At 36.7% G+C, this 18,626-nt stretch overlaps 1 protein-coding gene across 1 annotated transcript; it reads right to left on the bottom strand.

Moving 5' to 3' along the window:
* Window positions 1-349: 349 nt before the first annotated feature.
* Window positions 350-18,543, bottom strand: C1H21orf91 (chromosome 1 C21orf91 homolog). The gene is made up of 4 exons (XM_026854856.1): window positions 18,376-18,543; window positions 5,085-5,618; window positions 2,331-2,393; window positions 350-1,280 (listed from the first exon to the last, which is right to left on the bottom strand). The coding sequence occupies exons 1-4, from the start codon at window positions 18,497-18,499 to the stop codon at window positions 1,120-1,122; spliced, it is 882 nt and encodes a 293-aa protein (XP_026710657.1). The 5' UTR covers window positions 18,500-18,543; the 3' UTR covers window positions 350-1,119.
* Window positions 18,544-18,626: the final 83 nt, after the last annotated feature.

Below are 18,626 nucleotides of genomic sequence, written 5' to 3'. Positions count from 1 at the left end.
TTTAACTTTAGCAGGAGGGTTGGGGAGAAATTTTCTCCCTCCACCACTGACATTTCAGTGCAACTCAGCAACTTTCAGTTACACAAATAACTCTACATGTAGTCTTTTTGGCAAAGATTAACTACGATTTCTTGGTATGGTAGACTGATAGAAGTTTAAAAAAAGTAGTCTGTCCTGTTTTATAATGCACCATTACTATTTGCATTTCAAAATGAAAACACTTAAGTCCTATCCAACTCTATAAAAAAATCATAACAAGATAATGCAGTAGTACAAATTTATTTAGTTTCAAAGTAATTTTTCAGCATTGAAAATTTCATACATATAAAACAACTTCAACTTCTATGCATTAAAGTATGGAATCTTTTTCTTGATTTAAAGGAAGTGCTGTGCTTTTTTTTTTTTTTTAAAGACTTCTCACAAACCAAATTCTTCACTTATAAAGCTGATAAAAAATAAGTGATGCACCACCATATTTTTTCTTTAGCATGTGAGATTAATTTCTTTGGGAAACTTTTTTTAAATTGTATCATGAAAGATACAGACCTGAAAAAGGATAAACAATCATACACAAGGCATGAACATTACACAGAATAATTCTGACATTTTATAAAGAGATCTGGAAAAGTACCTAAAATAGTGGTATTTAGTATAAAATTTCAATAATAAAATATTGCTCATAATAAATAAGAAAACATGAGTTTTATTAATACTGTTCTCCCCTTAAAGCTCTCTTGGATGTAACATGATCAGACCTGATCAAAACTCAAATTTTTACTTTTCTTCTGCATGAAGGAGGCATGTTTACAGGCTTCAGGTCATTCTTTGTTAAAAACAATTTTATCATCAGCAAACCACTTAATTTCAAGGCTCATGCGTAGTTACGGAAAAAAAAAAATCACTAAATGGGAAAAAACCTTATTACAGTAGATTTTAATACCTAAAATATTTGCCTTTTTTGTTAAAACCAAAGTGGAATAAGACTTCTCATGGATTACAAATGAGAAAGCTGCCCAAGTTTCCTCAAAAGCTTCTAAATATCTGTGCATCTTGTTCTTAACGGTTACCAAAGCTGTTAGGGAAAGTTAGCTCTATGGGGGGATAGAAGTTGTATCCCCTTTATATGGGGACATTTGATTTCATCCCTGCTCGTCCCATCTGTAGACACGGCAGTTTGGAGTAGTTCTTCAGCAGCTGCTCAATAGCAATATGACGGACGTTGAGCTCCGAGGCCAAAGAGTCCTTCTCTTGGACTTGCTGTGTCAGCTCTTCAAACACATCTGCAGGAACATTACTAGGTTAACACACTTGGTCCCTGTGCTTTGAGTTAAGAAGCAGTGCTGAACATTTTGATGAAAGAGGCAAAGCCATTCAAGTGGGTTCATGCATAACACCACCACTTTTTCTGGTTCCAGTGCAGCTTGGTGTATGCACTGTAAACTGAACAAGATCACCAGTTTATAGTTTTAGGTTACATAAGCCAAAGTAGATCAGTTTATAGACGCAAACTGAAGTTGATTCAGATTGTATCAGAAATAGTGTGGCCAGCAGGACTAGGGAAGTGATCAGCACTGGTGAGGCCACACCTCGAACACTGTGTTCGGTTTTGGACCCCTCACTACAATACAGACACTGAGGTGCTGAAGAATGTGCAAAGAAGGGCAACGAAGCTGGTGAAGGGTCTAGAGCACAAGTCTGAGGAGCAGCTGAGGGAATGAGATTGTTTAGTCTGGAGAAAAAGAGGCTGAAGGAGATCTAATTGTTCTCTACAACTACCTGAAAGGAGGTTGTAGCAAGGTGAGTGTTTGTCTCTTTTTCCCAAGTAACAAGCAATAGGACAAGAGGAAATAGCCTCAAGTTGTACCACAGGGGGTTTAGATTAGATATGAGGAAAAAAATTCTTCACCAGAAGGGTTATCAAGCATTGGTACAGGCTGCCCAGGGAAGTGGTTGAGTCACCATCCTTGAGGTATTTAAAAGACACACAGACATGGTGCTTAGGGACATGGTTTAGTGGTGGACTTGGCAATGTCAGGCTTGCAGTTGACCTCAATGATCTTAAAGGTCTATTCCAAGCTAAATGATTCTATGATTCCAGTAAAAAAAAAAAATCTAAAGAAAATACTGTATTCTTCAAGCACCAGTCTGCAATACCCAAGGAGGTTACATAATAAAAGCATCTAGAAGTTTGTTTTATACAGAAACGTGATATATAGATATTTCAGTTCAAACTTAACTGATAGGAAAGCCATCATGATTTCTTTTTTTAAACAAGATCTCTATTACAAAGGAACACAACCCCCCAAAAAAGAGTACTGAAATATTCTCACCCTGGATTTGCTTGAGCAGTTTTTCATTAAGTTGCTTTAACTCTCCAGGAGTCATCATAGTCACTGTAACAATAAAATCTGTTATTACTACTACTGAAGTCACATAAGCATCCCTAAGCAAACTCTTATTTTCTCAAACTGTTGTTGCTTGCATCCTAAGTAATAGATGTGTGGAAGTAAGTCTGAGGTAATATTATTTACCAGTCATTTGGGGAAAGTTTGAAATTTCTGGTCTATATTGACACAGACTAGGAAAGCCCCCTCTTCAACATCAAAAAGCTGGAAACCCAAGCCCTCAAAACAGTAGTGTCCAGGATCAGAATTACTGGTAAATTGCTTCACACTTTTAAACACCTTCCTCTGCAAAACATGGTTTCCACAATGTATTCCTTTCAAGTACACCTGTTAAACTGTGGGCAAGTGGACAATTCTGAGCTAAGTCCTGCATGCTTGCAAGCCTACAGGATAGAGTTTACAGACAGAATTTTCAGTATGCTGCTACCTGTTTTGGCTATCAAGTTTTGTGCTTTATCCATGTAAGAATAACATTTACAGCTTCCACTGAGTCCCTCGGTGACAAATGAAAAAAAAATAAATTTCAGTTCGATACAAAGTCCAGCATATAAAAAGAGCCTTACTTCTCACTTTCTTGTGGTATGTTTCTAGTGAGAACTAAAAGATCCTCCGTATCATTCCAAAGTCCTTCTGTACCTCAGGTTATGTGTACATTGATCATCCTTCAGAGAACATATATATTAAACCTGAGAGGATAGAATTGTGAAAGTATTCTACGCTGCCCTTGATCAACAGCAGCAAGTAGGGAAGCACTGGCCTGCTTCCCAGAAATCCCTCAGCCCAGCAGTGGCGGGCACAGATAGGTGCCATACGCTGGCTGCTGAGACTCCCTCAGCAGCAGAGTGAAAAGCAAAAATCCTGATCACCAGAGGTGGACACAGAGCATGGAAACAAGCTTTAAGACCCTGTAATTTTAAAACATTGTTTTTAAACAATGCTACAGCTTATCAAAGCTCTCACTTCATACTTGAAAAAACCTATGCTGCAATCATGCAGCCTTTGTTCATAGATTTCTCAGTGCATGAGATTGCTATATTGTGAATTTAAAGCTTAAGTTCTGAAAAGGATGTTTTTTTACCTACCCAGATGACTATTTGATTATCATAAACCATCTCTTTCAAATCTAAATGAAGCTGAGGTAGAGTATAAAGAAATACTGACCAAGCTATTTACAATTACATTAAGAATACTTTATTTTAGCAGACTGCTATGTCCTTACAGTGGAGCTACTGCAATGAGAAGGTACCTGATTCTGGCAGAGAAAGTCTAACTAAGTTTTTCTCTAAAGTACAAACTTTATATAGTCAAGACTCTCCAAATGAATGTCTTCTAAAACTAAATACTTCAAAAAGATTAAACAAATACAAACAATACAAAGCTAAAATCCCTCAAGTGCATTATGAAGTCACAGTAGAAGAAGAAAAAAAAAATGTTACTATGCTCAAAACTGCTTTGTGTTCCCCTGTCCTGAAATCAGAGATAAATTTCAAGTCACTAACTTCAGTTAGATAACCCCATAAACCAGTTCAAACTTTCATAATTCCTGTGTTAATTGCTGTCCTGATTTATGTAATCCCAATTTAATGACTCCAGAGGACAGGTGGCCAAACAGCACAGCAGACCTGTTTTGATTTATGGCTTTAAGACTACTAATTAACTACAAATGCAGTATGAAGCATCATACAGCAGTTAAATAAAATCCTTTTATAAAAAAATGAGAAATAACTGAACTTTGCAAGGACAGATTTGTTAGTTTGTTAAGAAAACGTAGCCTAAAGAAACAGATTCCACTTTTTACAGTACCTCTTTCTCACTTTGTCTTCCAACATTTCAAATTCCATTATTGCCTTTTCATCACCTAATTTCCCACTGAATATTTTACCAACTTTTGTGTCTTCTTTCTCAGGTCTTTTGAGATTCAGAAACCCTCTCCAACTACTTTCCTTACCAGTTTAGGACCAGGCACTGTTTTAAAAGCAGGATGGTAATTGCAGAGATCTCGAAAAACACAGTACCAACACATTTCATGTAAGATGATTCCAGAGACACTACAGTATCCTAGATTTTTCTGAAGACTTCTTCTAGTGACCACCTTCTTAAGTAATGGGAAAACTTATTTTTCTACTACTTTCAAGATCAGAGTAATTTTATTGCTCAATAAACAGAAGAAAAAAAAAATCTAGCAAAATGCACAAAGAAAATCTGCTACTACTAAGAATGTTTAACTTTTTAGGTTGTTTCACAAGTTTGCTCTGCTACCTTAACTCTAATTTACACTATTGCTTAGAGTACCTCTCTGTAAAATGTAACTCAAGGCACCACCCAACTTCAACAAAACTTATTTTCAGGAGTGTGCAACTGTCAGGACTGACACATTGAAGTGACTGCAACCAACCATAAAAGTAACTTTTCTGTGTAAATTAGGCATGTCCTGTATCACATTGGGGTAAAACTAACAGGAAAATTAAAAAAAACAGCCAAACAAAACCCCCATACCAACTAAACCCTCCACACTATTTGCTTAGCCATGTAGCCTTTTTCTGCACAGCTTTTACAGTAACTCCCAAACCGTTAAAAGCTGGATGTGAATTACTCCCCTGTGGGAACATTCAGTAGTCAGGAGATACTCAAAAGAATGCCCTTGTTTACTAGGTTGTGTGCAAACAGATATATACTTACATTCTTCCCTGCTGTATTGAGGATGCCTTCTACGAACACTGGGAAGTGAATCACCTTCAGCTTTTTCAACTTTCTGGACTTGGTTGTGACTAGACCACAAAACACTGCTGCAACAGAAGGTAGCACCTGTTTCTTGTAACACACCAAGTCTGAAATCAGTGGATTCTCTTTGTTCCAAAAGAGCTTGTGAGCAGCTCGAGATGCCTCCAGAACTCCCATCTATCCATTTTGCAGAGTATCTAGGTACGGGGGAGTCAAACTGTGGGAGTAATTTTCTATCAGTCTGATGCCTGAAGTTAAAAAGCTGGTGTTGGGATGTTTTTGAGCTTTCAGGATCAGAGTCTAAATCCTTGTTTTGTGCATACTGTATGATCCAGTTAATTTTTTTGCTCAAGATATTTTTTACTTCTGCATATGGACTTTTAGAGAGCTTTGATCGTGGACAGTCCTGATTTGCTATTAAGTGAAATTTTTCAAAGCAGTCTCTGTGCCCCCTTAAAGATCTTGTATGTAGAAGATCTGACTTTGGTACTCCTGTAAAGACACAATACAAAAAGTTCAATTATTTTATACTCAACTAATTTTTCAAAACCTTTACTTACAAGCAACCAAGAAAACAAAAATTATCTGATTCTTTCCTATTAACAGTATAATCCCTGAAGTAAATGAGGATATGCGATACTCTAAAGTTTTTGAAATTCTAAGTTGTTCCGAGTCCTTAGCATACAAAGTGTTTAGCACACAGCAATCTCTAGGTGTAGGATTTACAGATTACCTGCATGTGTGTCTCAGATAATGCAGATGAGGCAAATTGCTCTGTACATATGACATTACACCTATACACAAGTGTACAAGCTGTAGAAGTAAAACAGTACCAACTATTTATCAAAAAGTTCCACAGGACTCCACCAAAGAGCACTTTGAGTGTAGTCATTCATGCACCCATCTTCTACAGGTAACATTATGAGCCATCTGCTCAACATATACTGCAGTGTGCGGGCTTGTGTCATCCAAGTGGTCAAACATAATTCCCACCAGTCTTAGTTTATTATTTTGCATTGGTACAAGCCTGTAGTTTAGCTAGAGAAGGAAGTTCCAATACCGTTGACGCTTGCCAATGTTAAACTATCCTGAAATTTGCTTCATGTAAGATGGATGCTTATTCTCCTTTGTCCTTCGAAGACTAATCAGATAGCTACAGCAGGTAACTTACCCAAACCTCAAAGTAACTGATAGCGATTGATATGTTAAAAAGGAACACAATCTGTGAAGATCTACAGTTGGCGAGTGAACACAGATGGTATGAGAAATTACTATTTCAGAAAGTTAATAGTAAAGTACAAAATTACTTTCTGCAACTTCAGTAAATATTTTTCTTCAGATTCAGCTATGCAGTTGATTGAGTACCCAAGTCCAGAATACTGAACAGTTCAACATTTATCTCAACACCCACTGTACTACTTGGGAGGTTCCCAATATAATGTAAATCAATTCCGTCAAAAAAGTTCCTCACTGCAAATAATAAATAATGTATCTGTGAATCACTGCTTTAAAGTGCTCAACGCTTACTGAAGTCAGAATATTTAAATCAACATATGGCAATGTAATTTGATCTTTGAAACTAGGTGACATGAACCAAGCAGCAGCTATTTTACCTTTTAGCACAGAAGGTTGTACATAGAAGTGCTTAAATTAAAACAAAACATGAAATGCAACAGGAGACAAAATTTAGTAATAGAGACTTTAACAAGCAATCATCAGAAAGCTACATGTTACAACAATTCTCAGTTGTATCTGACTTACCCTCTTAAATTCCTGTGGTAAGCTAAGCCTGTCACCCCAGATGATTAACAAATGATAAGCTGGTTTAAGTGATTAAATGCTGCAAAATCACAAATTACTCTCCAAACTAAGCTACAAAGGTAAAATTGTTAACATGAAACTAGTGAAAACAAAGCAAAGCACTTCATTTTCATTATCTCACTTGCTGGTAACTGGTGTTAAGTTGGGGACTTCAAACATTTAGAATAGCCACTATAAATTTTTGATTTTCCACTCTTTGGGCAGAGTTGAAGCTCCAGAGAATTGCTGTTCTGGTCAAGTTTGTAAAAGTGTATACAAAATTTATGGGACAAAATGACAAAGAGTGGAAAATACAAGAGGACAGCAGTGGAATAAATTTTGTTCTTCCAGCAGGAAAGGAAGGTATGATCATGGAAACAGACACTTCTTCAGTCCATGAACTAAGTATTATAACAAACAAAAAACCACATCCTAACCAGAGGCAAGTTCCCAAGCAAAGTACAAAACCAGATGTTGTGTTCATGGGTACAAGGTCAAGATGCTCACTCTGCATTGCAAAATCTCTTTCAACCTCTTCCAGCAGATAGATGTTCACTAATTTTTCTTAAGTTCTACATGATCTACTGCCTACTTGTGAGGCTATTTTTCCCCTCTCTATCTCTACAGACACTTTAAAGAAAACAAAATATTTCTAGTGAAAACAAGGAAAGAGAAGTAATTTGTTTTCACAACTTAGAATTTAAGTGTAGCAAGTCTGCTTAAGTCAAGCAGCACCATGGAAACCCTTAAATCTTTAAGCCATCAAGAAAGAGCAAATACTGTCAGTTGAAGTTGTAAGGCATATATTCACAACACCGCAAACCCTACAAAACCAGAGTGATTTGTTTAATGTTATTTGCTCTACCCAAGTGATTCTTCAACATCCTATGCTGCTGATGCTTACAGTGCTTTCTTTTACTTACAGAAAATACCATCAGATTGACTGAAAAACAAGGTTTACACAATTTTCTGTACAATAACACTTGGGAACCCAGCTAACAATTTGATCATAAGATCAATGAACAAAGCCAATGTCTTCTGATCACAGGACAGGGTATCCTGTCTAAAGCAAATACCTGAAGATTTGGTGAAGAGGGAACTGCAGAAAGCATAGTTAGTAAATCTAGGAGACACACAGTTTTGCACATACTGTTTCTAGTTAACGACTGCTAATAAGGATGCCACCTTCTCCCAACTCAAACACCTAGCAAGTTTTTACTTCTCCTCGTTCTCCCTAGCATGCCCTCCTTCCCCCAAACTAGGGAAAAACTACTCCACTGTTTCTACTAAAAACAGAAAAAAACTATATCTTGTAAGTTTAATGAAATATTTCCAGAGCTGGCTCTAGAGGCATGGCCTCTTGCAGTTAGGTCCTCTGCCTGGCACATCTGAAGAAGATCAACTATATTTCTTCCAGTATACACTCTGTCACATCTGAGGCAATCACAAAAGAAATACCTGTGCAGCAAATCATAGAACACTGCAGTCTCACTTTAAAAAAAATCCTTTGAGGCTGCTTCACTACTTCGATAAGAATAACATGTTACTTGTCCAATAGGACAACGGTGTGAGACCACAAAAAACAAACACCACACAATTTCAGTTACACAAAAAAAAGAACATGTGCAGCATGACTCATGAAGCCCCATCTGATTTTTATGTCTAAGCTATAAACTCAAGGTTATTCAAGTCTGTCCTTCTGACAAATTTATATTTAAAAAAAAAAAAAAAGTTCCAGCTGTTGTTAACTTCCCCACTCTAGAGGCATGCTGTTCAAAGAAATCTATTTTACCAGAGCACGGTAATATCAGGTATGCTTGAAATGAGCAACTATTAGAGAAGAAAAAATAGTTACTTCAAAAATTTAAGTTTTGTCATCTATATGCCATATATTAGCCACAATCACTATTACTGAACACAGAGCAAGGTATTACAAAACAGCCCCAGTACAGAAGAATAAGCCCTCTGTCACAGACCAGAAATCCTTCCCCATCTCTTAACTCCACTGAAGAAAAGCCAAAAAGGGTCTATCTACTCTTCAATACAGTAAGGAACAGAAAACATACAAAACCAAACTGGTTTTGGATAGAAGTGTTAACAGACTTGCTTCAGCTTTTACATAACTGGTTTGTATTTCTACAATAACACACACATGCAAAAAAACCCACACCCCCAAAGCTGAAACAACCCTCAATCTTTCTTTTGTACTAAGGTAACAATTAGTCCTTTCCTATACATAGAATGTGAATAACATTAGCCACTAACTTTCTGGAACTATATCCTAAGAGCTGAGCATTCACAGCAGCTGCTGTTCCAGCAGAAACTAGTAATGATATACCAGTATTACAGCGAGTACATTTCTCTGACACAAATCCTTCTGTTGTGGGCAATACCATCAGCTTTATGAGGCAGAAAAGATGCCTATTTCTTTTTGGTACATCTTAATATTCCACTCAGATTACTTAATTTTTTTCCTTCATCACAGTTGCAAAAAATCTACCAGCTGGTAAACTGGCATGGATCAAACAAATGATATATAAAGATCATTCAGTTTTAGAAGACACATTACTTTATTCAACACTATACACAAAGAGACAAATAAAGCAAGGTGAGACTTCTGTACATTAAAAGAAGTAATACTGTAATTTTGATAAAAAGCTATTGTCAGTTCTGCGGATTTTAACAAGATTTCAGTTCTGTCTCAACATTTCTTTTTGCTAATATCCATCTCAACCTTTTTATTTTTTGGCTGATTTTCAAGTTGGCAATCATACAACCATTAGTATTTTTTTTCCACATTTGTAGGTACGTGTATATTTATCCCTTGTCTTACTTTCCAAGAACAGGATTGCAGGCTATGCCCAAGTATGTCCCACCCTTCACACTATTTTTTCAAAGAAGGAAAAAAACCCGCAAAAAGCAGCCAAAAGCTGATAATCATCTAAAGCAGGAAAGTTTTATCTGTAGGGGAAAAAAAATAATCCACCAAAATTCATTAACATCTAAAAGACCATATCTAAAGACAGAAAGTGCTATCAGGAAACAAACTCATGCCAGAGATCATTAAAGAAAGCTAGATTCACATGATGATGCCAAACCTCAAGATAAATCATAACAGAATGGAAGTGTTTACCACCCATTATTTGCTTCTGATTTGGGTAATCCATGTGTTTTAGATGAAATATGAATGATATCATTTTACTCAGCAATACCTTTCTATGTTGAGCACTTGTAGGAACAGGACTGCTTATTTAAGAGCCCAGTATTTAGACAGTTTGGGTTTTTTTTTTTATTATTTCAATTTATAAGCTATGCAAGGCAGAAACTCTTCCTCTATACTGGTAACGTTCTCAACATAGTAAATCCTAACCCACTCCTGCAAACTAATTTTGTAAATGAATGACTAGCAATCAGGAAATTTATAAAGCAGTACATATTTTTGAAATATATCTGGTTATTCATAAGTGCAAAATAGCAGAGCAGGGAGAATATTTACCATTCACCAGTTATAAACACATCTCAATAAACTCTATTGGGCATTTGTACTTTAAAGTAAATCGGTTTCCATCATATTAAAGTTCTGGGTTTTTTTGGTTTTTTTTGAAGGGAAGAAGGCTACAAAGACTTTATTTTTGCCTTTGTGACTGATTCACCGAGAACTACGTATACCTTTTTTTCATGATAAAGACACAGAACTAAACTGTTTGCTCACATTTATATATAAATCTAGAATAGTTGCCTTATTTGGAGATCATAATAATAATAAACAAGTTCAATTCAAAAGGAATGTTCTTGAATACAAAGAGTACTTCACATCCCTTCACAAACAAAATGTTTTCATTAATAAAAAAAAAAAATCAGGGATCATTAGCCTGCTCACCTTCCACAGTGTTTTTTTTAAATTTGTTATTCTTCTTTTAAAAAGCTTCTTATTTGGTATTTCAGCTCCATCAGTTGGAAATAGTGTTAAAGAAAGCCTGCATTCCATTCTTAGCAATTTATAATGCAATGCTGGGAACTAATTGTTTTTGCAGTGGTGAATAACCTTAGTTTGAGCAGCTGAAGAGGGAAAACAAACCCCAGAATTTAAGATGGAATGAACTAAAAGTAACAAGAATACTTCTAAACACGTGACTAGTCAATTATAAGTTTGTACTTTGACATCAGTAAATGAAAGTCATATTAAAGTCCCTTTAAAGAATTTACAAATACTTATGGATAAGATTTATACCCAACCACAGAGAAAGGAAAAGAAAATCTGCCTTCTTGGTATAATGCTGGCATCCACCATACATATAGCTTCCATAAACGTGCAAAGTACACGTGGTTATTAAGGACAGTCAAAGGAGAGTGAACACACTTCATAAAACAAATTTGTACAGTACAGACAACATGGGTGAAATTATCTAAGTCAGAATGCTTAGAAAAGGTACACCTCTAGCTTAAGCTACCTGTGGAGACTGCCTTCATATTCAGTGAAGAAACGCTTCTCAGGCACAATTCACATCATCTTAAATAGTTAACTCAAGAAAGATTTGTGATAGGCACCCATGTTTTTTCATTTAATTCTGTAAGTAAGCAAACCAGTCCATGGCTGCCTACTTGAAGAGTCCCAGCTTTCACTACACCTTCTGAAATGTTCCAGCTGCTGCTCCCCTCAGCTGCCCAACTCACACAAATACAGTATAGCTCTGTCCACAGGGATGTTAGCCAGCTCATGAAACAACTCCTGCATGTCTGCTAGTATCCACTAGGAACGCAAAGATTAGATGAGCTCAAGTTTGGTTTACCTGGTGTACAAGGCTGCAGCAGACAGGGAAATGCTTCACAAGACATTAAATGCTCATCTCTACACTTTAAACCCCTTCTGCATGTTAGTCTGCTTATTAAGAGTGCTGAAAGAGGGGGATTTGGGTTCTTACAATAGAAAAGCAGATCCCAAGACCTGTTCAAAATAAATTAAATAAAACCAGCTCATGATGACCTAAAACAGCCAGTCATCCACACATCTAAACAGCAATGGGTGAGGAAAATCGATAGTCTTCAGTTGTAGAATTCTGCCAACACTGAAAAATGGGATCATTAGAGACATACATCTCCAATACATGTGCCTGACAAGACTTAACGCCAACTGCTATTTTTACGTGTATGCATGCAATTTAATTTGAGAGTTAAATCTTATGATTTGTTAGACTGCTAGAAGAAAAACACCAGTGCCATTCCTTAACCTCCAAAACCAAACACCTGGTAAAGGCTAGATATTATCTTGTTCATAAATCAAAGCTTTCTCCTCATTTTCATATGATAAAGCCAGTGCATTCCACATCAAGTGTGCACACAAATCATCTCCCACTGCATTTCTATTAGCTCATTTGTATTTTAGCACATAGCAAAGACATAACATATAAGACAGAGATCCAATTGACCCTTTAAACATCTTCTGAAAATTCATGTTCTCTACAAACTACTGTACTAAGAAGAAAGTTTTCTACTGTATTAGACAAGGCAATATATTCTGATGGAAACTCTACTACAGTTAAAGATGTCTTAGGCTTTTTAAGAAAAATCAATTAAACTGACCTAGAAAGAGTGGAAGCCATAAGACAGAATTTCTATATTCTGGATGATGACAGGTAAGTAACATAACTGTTCAATTTGTTTGTGTGTACAAACCTCCCAAATTTACACACAGAGAACTCAAAAATGCACTTTTAGAACTGGCCACACAGTTCTACTATTACTCAGGAGTACTTATACTGCACTTAAAAGATTAAGAATAGAATCTCATACTATGTTTGGACTTGAATTTGTAGTTAAGAGGTTTACTGGAAACCGCAGCTAGTTCCACAAGCCCATTCAAGTTTGCAGAAATGAGTCATACCCCTAGACTGCAAATGCTACCTTGAAACAAGTTCTCATCTGTCTAGCCTAAAGGGCAATGACAAATTTTTGTAGCTTTTGGAGCCAGAGTGATATATTTTAGTGGTTACTATTTCATTAACATTGAAAAAATAAGGATGTGCAATATTTTGGAACAGAATGAAACTAAAACAGCAGTTTCCAATCCTTTCAGCTACACCTTACAATCCATTTTATTTCAGTGAGATTTTCTTCTGTAGGGTGTAAGAGGGAAAAAAAAATGAACTTTGGGTGCTTACAGCTTTTAACAACTACCCCCCCCCCCCCCCCCCCCTTTTTTTTTATTTTATTAAGATGCATACAAAGAACACAGAATTAAGATACTACACAAGATTTATAGACCTTAACAGGAAAAGCAGCTAGCAGTAAGACAGATTTGTTTATAGCATCTTTTTCTCAACAGAGACTGGGATGCACCAACCTGATGCTATCAGCATTTTAAAGGACCATGGCAATGCAACTATCTTAACACAAACCAGGGGAACAGATGCTCAGTACTTCACACTATCTCTTCTTCTATATTACAAGACCCTGGGATTTGCTATTCAGCTGTTGTTCAACTCTAAAACGAAATGGAAGCAAGCCAGTCTACTTGTCAGCTAGCACTCTCCAAGATGTTATTGTAGTTAGCAGCAACAGATAAACAAAAGAGTGAATGAAAATCAGCTTAAACAATCAGATTTCCCCCTTCTGTTACAGTTTTGTCTCTACTACAAACCCTTGAATTTCAGGAAACTCACAAATTTTTAAATAATTCTGCATTAAAACACACCAGCATAAAACCGGGTTAAGACAGATACATTTTCTATGACAATGTAAAGCTAAACCGTAATTATCGTAGACTTTCAATTTTGAAACCTTCAGAGACAAGTTTGATGGTTTGAACAAATACATTCAAGTATTAAGTTCCTGAAGCTGGGATTTCCACAGGCATCGCCCAGAGGATCACACAATGCCTTCCCATGTGAAGATATCTAAACGACTCCAAGCAGCTTCATAGGCAGCAAAACTGCTTACCACTCCAGTCGCCTCTATGGGCTCTGTGAAACACAGGCTAGACAGCTACAGCCTCCTAACAGGAGAATTAGGGCACAGTTGGGTATGTCTCTACAACACCACATTCTTACATGGAAGCCCTACAACTGGAGTTTCAAAGCAGCTCACAGAGCAGAGGATTTTATTTTGTTGATATATACACATACAGACAGTTTTTATACATACACACATTTGTGTATTCACGTATTTCCCCCCCCACATTCCAGTTATAACTGCAGATATGTTGTATTATATATTTGCTACCAGAGTCCAGTTAATAATTTTCCCGTATTATAATAAAATTAAAGAGAACTTTGTCTCTAATACACAACACATGTTTTCCTGGCTTATGCAATCTAGTTACATGTGAATTAAAAACATTTCCTGTTTCAATCCACAGATTACTGTGACACCTACTCAGAAAAACAAAACAGTACACAATCTCTGATGTTCATTTTGTCTGCACAAGGCAAACAGAAGCCAATATCCAGCAGACCCACACCACCAGGATATTCTAAACCCCCATCCAGAACTTTAAAACCACTGTACAGAATCATCTTAATTTCTCACATATGAAATACTAAAGTAACATTTTAAGTATTATGCATATTTTAAAGTTTAAGAATCACATTACCATTCTGATGTGCTAAATCACCTGATCATGATCCTTCAGACAGAAAAGCCAGTTCTGCAATAAAGTATTTATGTGTAGCTTAGTCCACTCAGCTTCCGTGAACATGAATCCTCAAAGTGAGCTGTAAGAGCAAGTGAAACATGGACAAAAATACTGCCCTTTCAAGACACACTCCCTGCCCTGTTTAGACTGAAGATTAGTACTACTAAACTCTAAGAAAGTTACTCTTTCCCTGTTTCTCAAGAAAAGTTGATGACACATAATAGGAGGAAGTTTAAACCTGCATCTTGACTTTCTGTTTCTGTATGTTTGTTTCCCCTTTTCTCCTTACTCTCCCAATACTCCATCAGTCAACTTCAAAGAAACAGGCCCTGTAATCCATATACATCACTCCTGAATAAATTCTGTAACAGACACCACAGCTCAACTCCAAGCTGCACTCAAACCACTAGTTTCTGTGAATTAAACTTAGTAAGAAGCGCAATCACATTTTAGGCTAAGCTATAATTTTATTTCATTGAAAGACTAAAATCTAATATTAAATCATGGTGGAGACATGATTTCCGATGAAAAATGTGAAGTAGCTAACTCCCTCATTCAGAAACTCAGTGGTTATTTAAGGTAGACCACAGATTAAGCTTTCTGTATACTGGTCTTCTCTATAAAGGACTTCAAGAATAATTTGGTTTTGTTTTCCAATTATGCATCACTATCAAGCCATTGTCCAAACATAAAAAGGTTACAAAAGCCAAAACCAAATGTCAGAAAGGTAAAGGCTGAGACATCACAACACTGATCCATGAAGCAGTCATTACAGATGGGGATGGTCTCCGATTTGCTCATTTCTAATTACTAATCTTACTCAACCAAGATGATCAACAACATTACCATCTACATGTAAGCAAACCTGTACTGCTGTTTAACTCTCAGATGTCTGAATACACAAAGATTCACCGATACTAAACTATAATGTAATTACATGTGGCTAAGCAAATGATATTTCTGTAGTGTTAAGTTTATATTAGAAAGTTTGTTTCAGAAGGGGTTCAGGTGGTTAAGTGTTGGGCTAGATCAGTTTCAAGTGCCTGTATTCACTTACCACAGCCAGCTTGAAGCAATCAGATGCTGGCACAAAGGGCAACAGAATTGTTCTCAGGAGTTTTGTTGCTAAAGCACTAGAATATGAAACCATTTGTTAAAGGGAAATTGGGAAACCTAATTCCAGAATTTCTTACACGGAAGCTAACAGGGTGCTGCAAACAGTGGAAGTACTTAAGCATGCTGCAAGATGCTGAGCTGTGACTGTTCTTGAACAGCAGCTATCTCCTACTTCACTTAGGGAGAAGTTATGCATGTACATCAACACTAAAAGTGAGCAAGGCTTAAGTACTGTCCTAGCTGTTGCACGAGTATCTTTTTAGAACAGCCTATTCCACTCCTGAATTACTTAAATATATGTGCATGTTTTAATTGCTTGGATTTTTAAATATGATGCTAGATAATAAGGCAAACAGTGAGAATGACACTCATTTTTAAGTGTGGGCTAGCACATTTACAGAGTCGATACAACTTACAGTTGATTCTGTTTAACAAGCAGCTATGTTATGATGCATCTGAACTTCATTAAAATATAAGCAGGAGGTTAGTATGAAAACATCCAGTATAACATTCCGAGTTAGCAAATTATCCATTTTATTTCCTACCCAGGGCTGCCAAAAGACTGTTATTTCAGTTGTATCTAAATCGGTCTTTGTCACAGGAAGATGCAGGAATGCAGTAGATGCAACAGAAGCGTGACCATGGATGCTAATGGGCTAGCTCACACAGTCGTTCAGCTAAAAAGTCTTATTATGATTCTTGATAAGGCCACTTACACAATCTTTGCTGCCTTTACTGCTTTTATGGGGAGAGGAGGCGATAGTACATCTTTTCAAAGTGGTACACTGAAGACTGTATCAGAAGTTTAGGTATTTTGATGCTATAGTGATCAAAGGTACTAATACATTTCTTTTACTGTGCAAAAGAATGGTTCATGTAACTTCAGGTGAGCTTTCAGCAGTATTCTGTTCAGGCAGTCATCTTTTAAAATTAACCAAAAAATTAGAAGATTATGCAAAGTAGTCTGCCGCACAGATTACGTCTTTACTATTATCAAGTCTACTTAGTTCCAGAAAAAAAGCTGTTCCAGCTAAATCACATAACTTTGTAAAGTAATATCCATAACAAGTCCACAGCTTATCTCAAACAACAGAGCATAAAAACCATGCATCAATCTCTTAATGCCTCCTGTTTTGTCTCAACACTTCCAAACCAAAACTAGATTCTGAACATAACAAAAGTACTTAATTCTTATTATGGCGATACAGGGTTTTTTTTCTCTCATTTTAAGCCCTAGAGAGAAACATATTAACTCCATATTGAAAACTATAAGCATATCATTTTAAAACAGTAAGAAAACTCAAGCAGGCTGACAGGCTGTTTTAAGGTTACATAGTTGCTCTTGAGTTTTATCAAAAAGTGCAAATGCACAAGAATGTCTCTTCTAATAAAAGCAGAAAGCATGCAAATTACTACTGAAGTATGAAAGTATCATTCAGATTAAAATATATCGCCCCTAGCAGCAAAGACCTTAAAGGCAGCACTTATTTATAAATTGAAACACAAAACTGAGTAGTTAAAAGTGATTCTAATTTGCTATTGCATTTTTTCTGATTTCTGTAATGTAGAACACAATTTTGTTACCTATACATGCATTAAAAGACACATGCACAATAGAAACCGTGTATGGAATACATATCCTTACAGCCCCCTACATTCCAGCCAGTTTTATGCTTCTAAGGTTCAGAAAAAGCAACTAGATCACTGGGTACAGTGCTCATATCACTTTCCCTTCAGAAAGACTTGATCTTAAGATCAAGCGTGCTCTCACATAAATCAAGAGACACAGCAAATTTTATTATCTGTGATCACAAAATAGGGCTATTCACATTAGTGTTAAGATCTTCATATTGAATTGTCCCATACCAATGCAGATTACTCTAGGTAGTCACGTGCATGTACAACTGGCAAATACCACTTTATATAACTGGAACAAATTACTTTGTTGTCCCAAAAATCAAGCAACAATATTTATACATAAAAAAAAATCCTTATCTGATTTTAAAAAAGGGAAATAATTAATCTGCTCATTCACATCCAACACTTGATTCATACATGAAGAGCTGCAACAATATAAGATAAATTCTTTAGCTAAAGAGGGTTTAAAACTCTAAAAATATCATTTTGGAGGCCAGAGATGATGCTTATTCGTCTTTTAGAAGACAGACTGAATTTCCACTTTAAAATTTGCAAACTTTAAAAAGCTTTGACAATGAACTCAGTTTTATCATATTACACATTATCACCTTATAGCATCTGCTAATCCTGATTATTTCCTGTGAAACACTGATCTGCTTTCAGAAAAACCTATTATGCTTTAAAATTTGCAATTTAAGTAAGTTTTACACATAGACCCCTCTAACTACTAAACAAAAACCCTAAACAAAGGCAGGACAAACTCCTTCCGATCTGAATTAACACTAGAGATCTAATACCAGAAAGCATAATTAGCATTACAGAAGCTCTCAAAAGGCGGGTACATGTCTATACCTAGAGAAGCGGGCACTAGAACAGCCGAGGCATCCACCTTTACTGGAAACGAGCTATTTAGAAACCTCACAAACTAGTTTGGCCAGCACCCAAACTTTCTGTGCATTCACGTTTCCAAACCCGAACCTTTATGAAGTTTTAAGATAAGCTTAATTGGCTTTTAATTTGCTCCTGACCGAAGCTCGCGCAAGATGACTTCTGTTAAAATGTTACCTTCGATGTTCAGCTCAAAACAAACGTGGCAGAACGAGAGCGTCTCCTTCTCGGTCCCCAGCTTGCAGACGCTGCAGACGTTGTCATCATCCAAGTCGATGCTCACGAACTGCTCTTCGTTCATAGTGCCCTGGGGGGCGAGAAGGTGAGGGACCGTTATTTCAACCGCCACCCAGGCGAAGCACCGACCGCCCCGCGCCGCACGCCGCCTGAGCGCCGGCACGGGCCGAAAGCCCCGGCCCGCCCCAACA

This window comes from Athene cunicularia, assembly GCF_003259725.1.
Source record: "Athene cunicularia isolate RWA chromosome 1 unlocalized genomic scaffold, athCun1 chr1_part1, whole genome shotgun sequence".
In the NCBI taxonomy this organism is placed as follows: domain Eukaryota; kingdom Metazoa; phylum Chordata; class Aves; order Strigiformes; family Strigidae; genus Athene; species Athene cunicularia.
Note: the sequence above shows the minus strand (reverse complement) of the source record. Positions and strands in the feature narration are given on the sequence as shown.

Excerpts from the sequence above, each read along its gene's own strand:
- C1H21orf91 (XM_026854856.1), bottom strand. The coding sequence starts at position 18,499 with ATGAACGAAGAGCAGTTCGTGAGCATCGACTTGGATGATGACAACGTC. Across the intron at positions 5,619-18,375 it reads TTTTGAGCTGAACATCGAAG|GAGTACCAAAGTCAGATCTT; the intron begins GTAACATTTTAA and ends GTGTCTTTACAG. Across the intron at positions 2,394-5,084 it reads TCAATACAGCAGGGAAGAAT|TGACTATGATGACTCCTGGA; the intron begins GTAAGTATATAT and ends TTATTGTTACAG.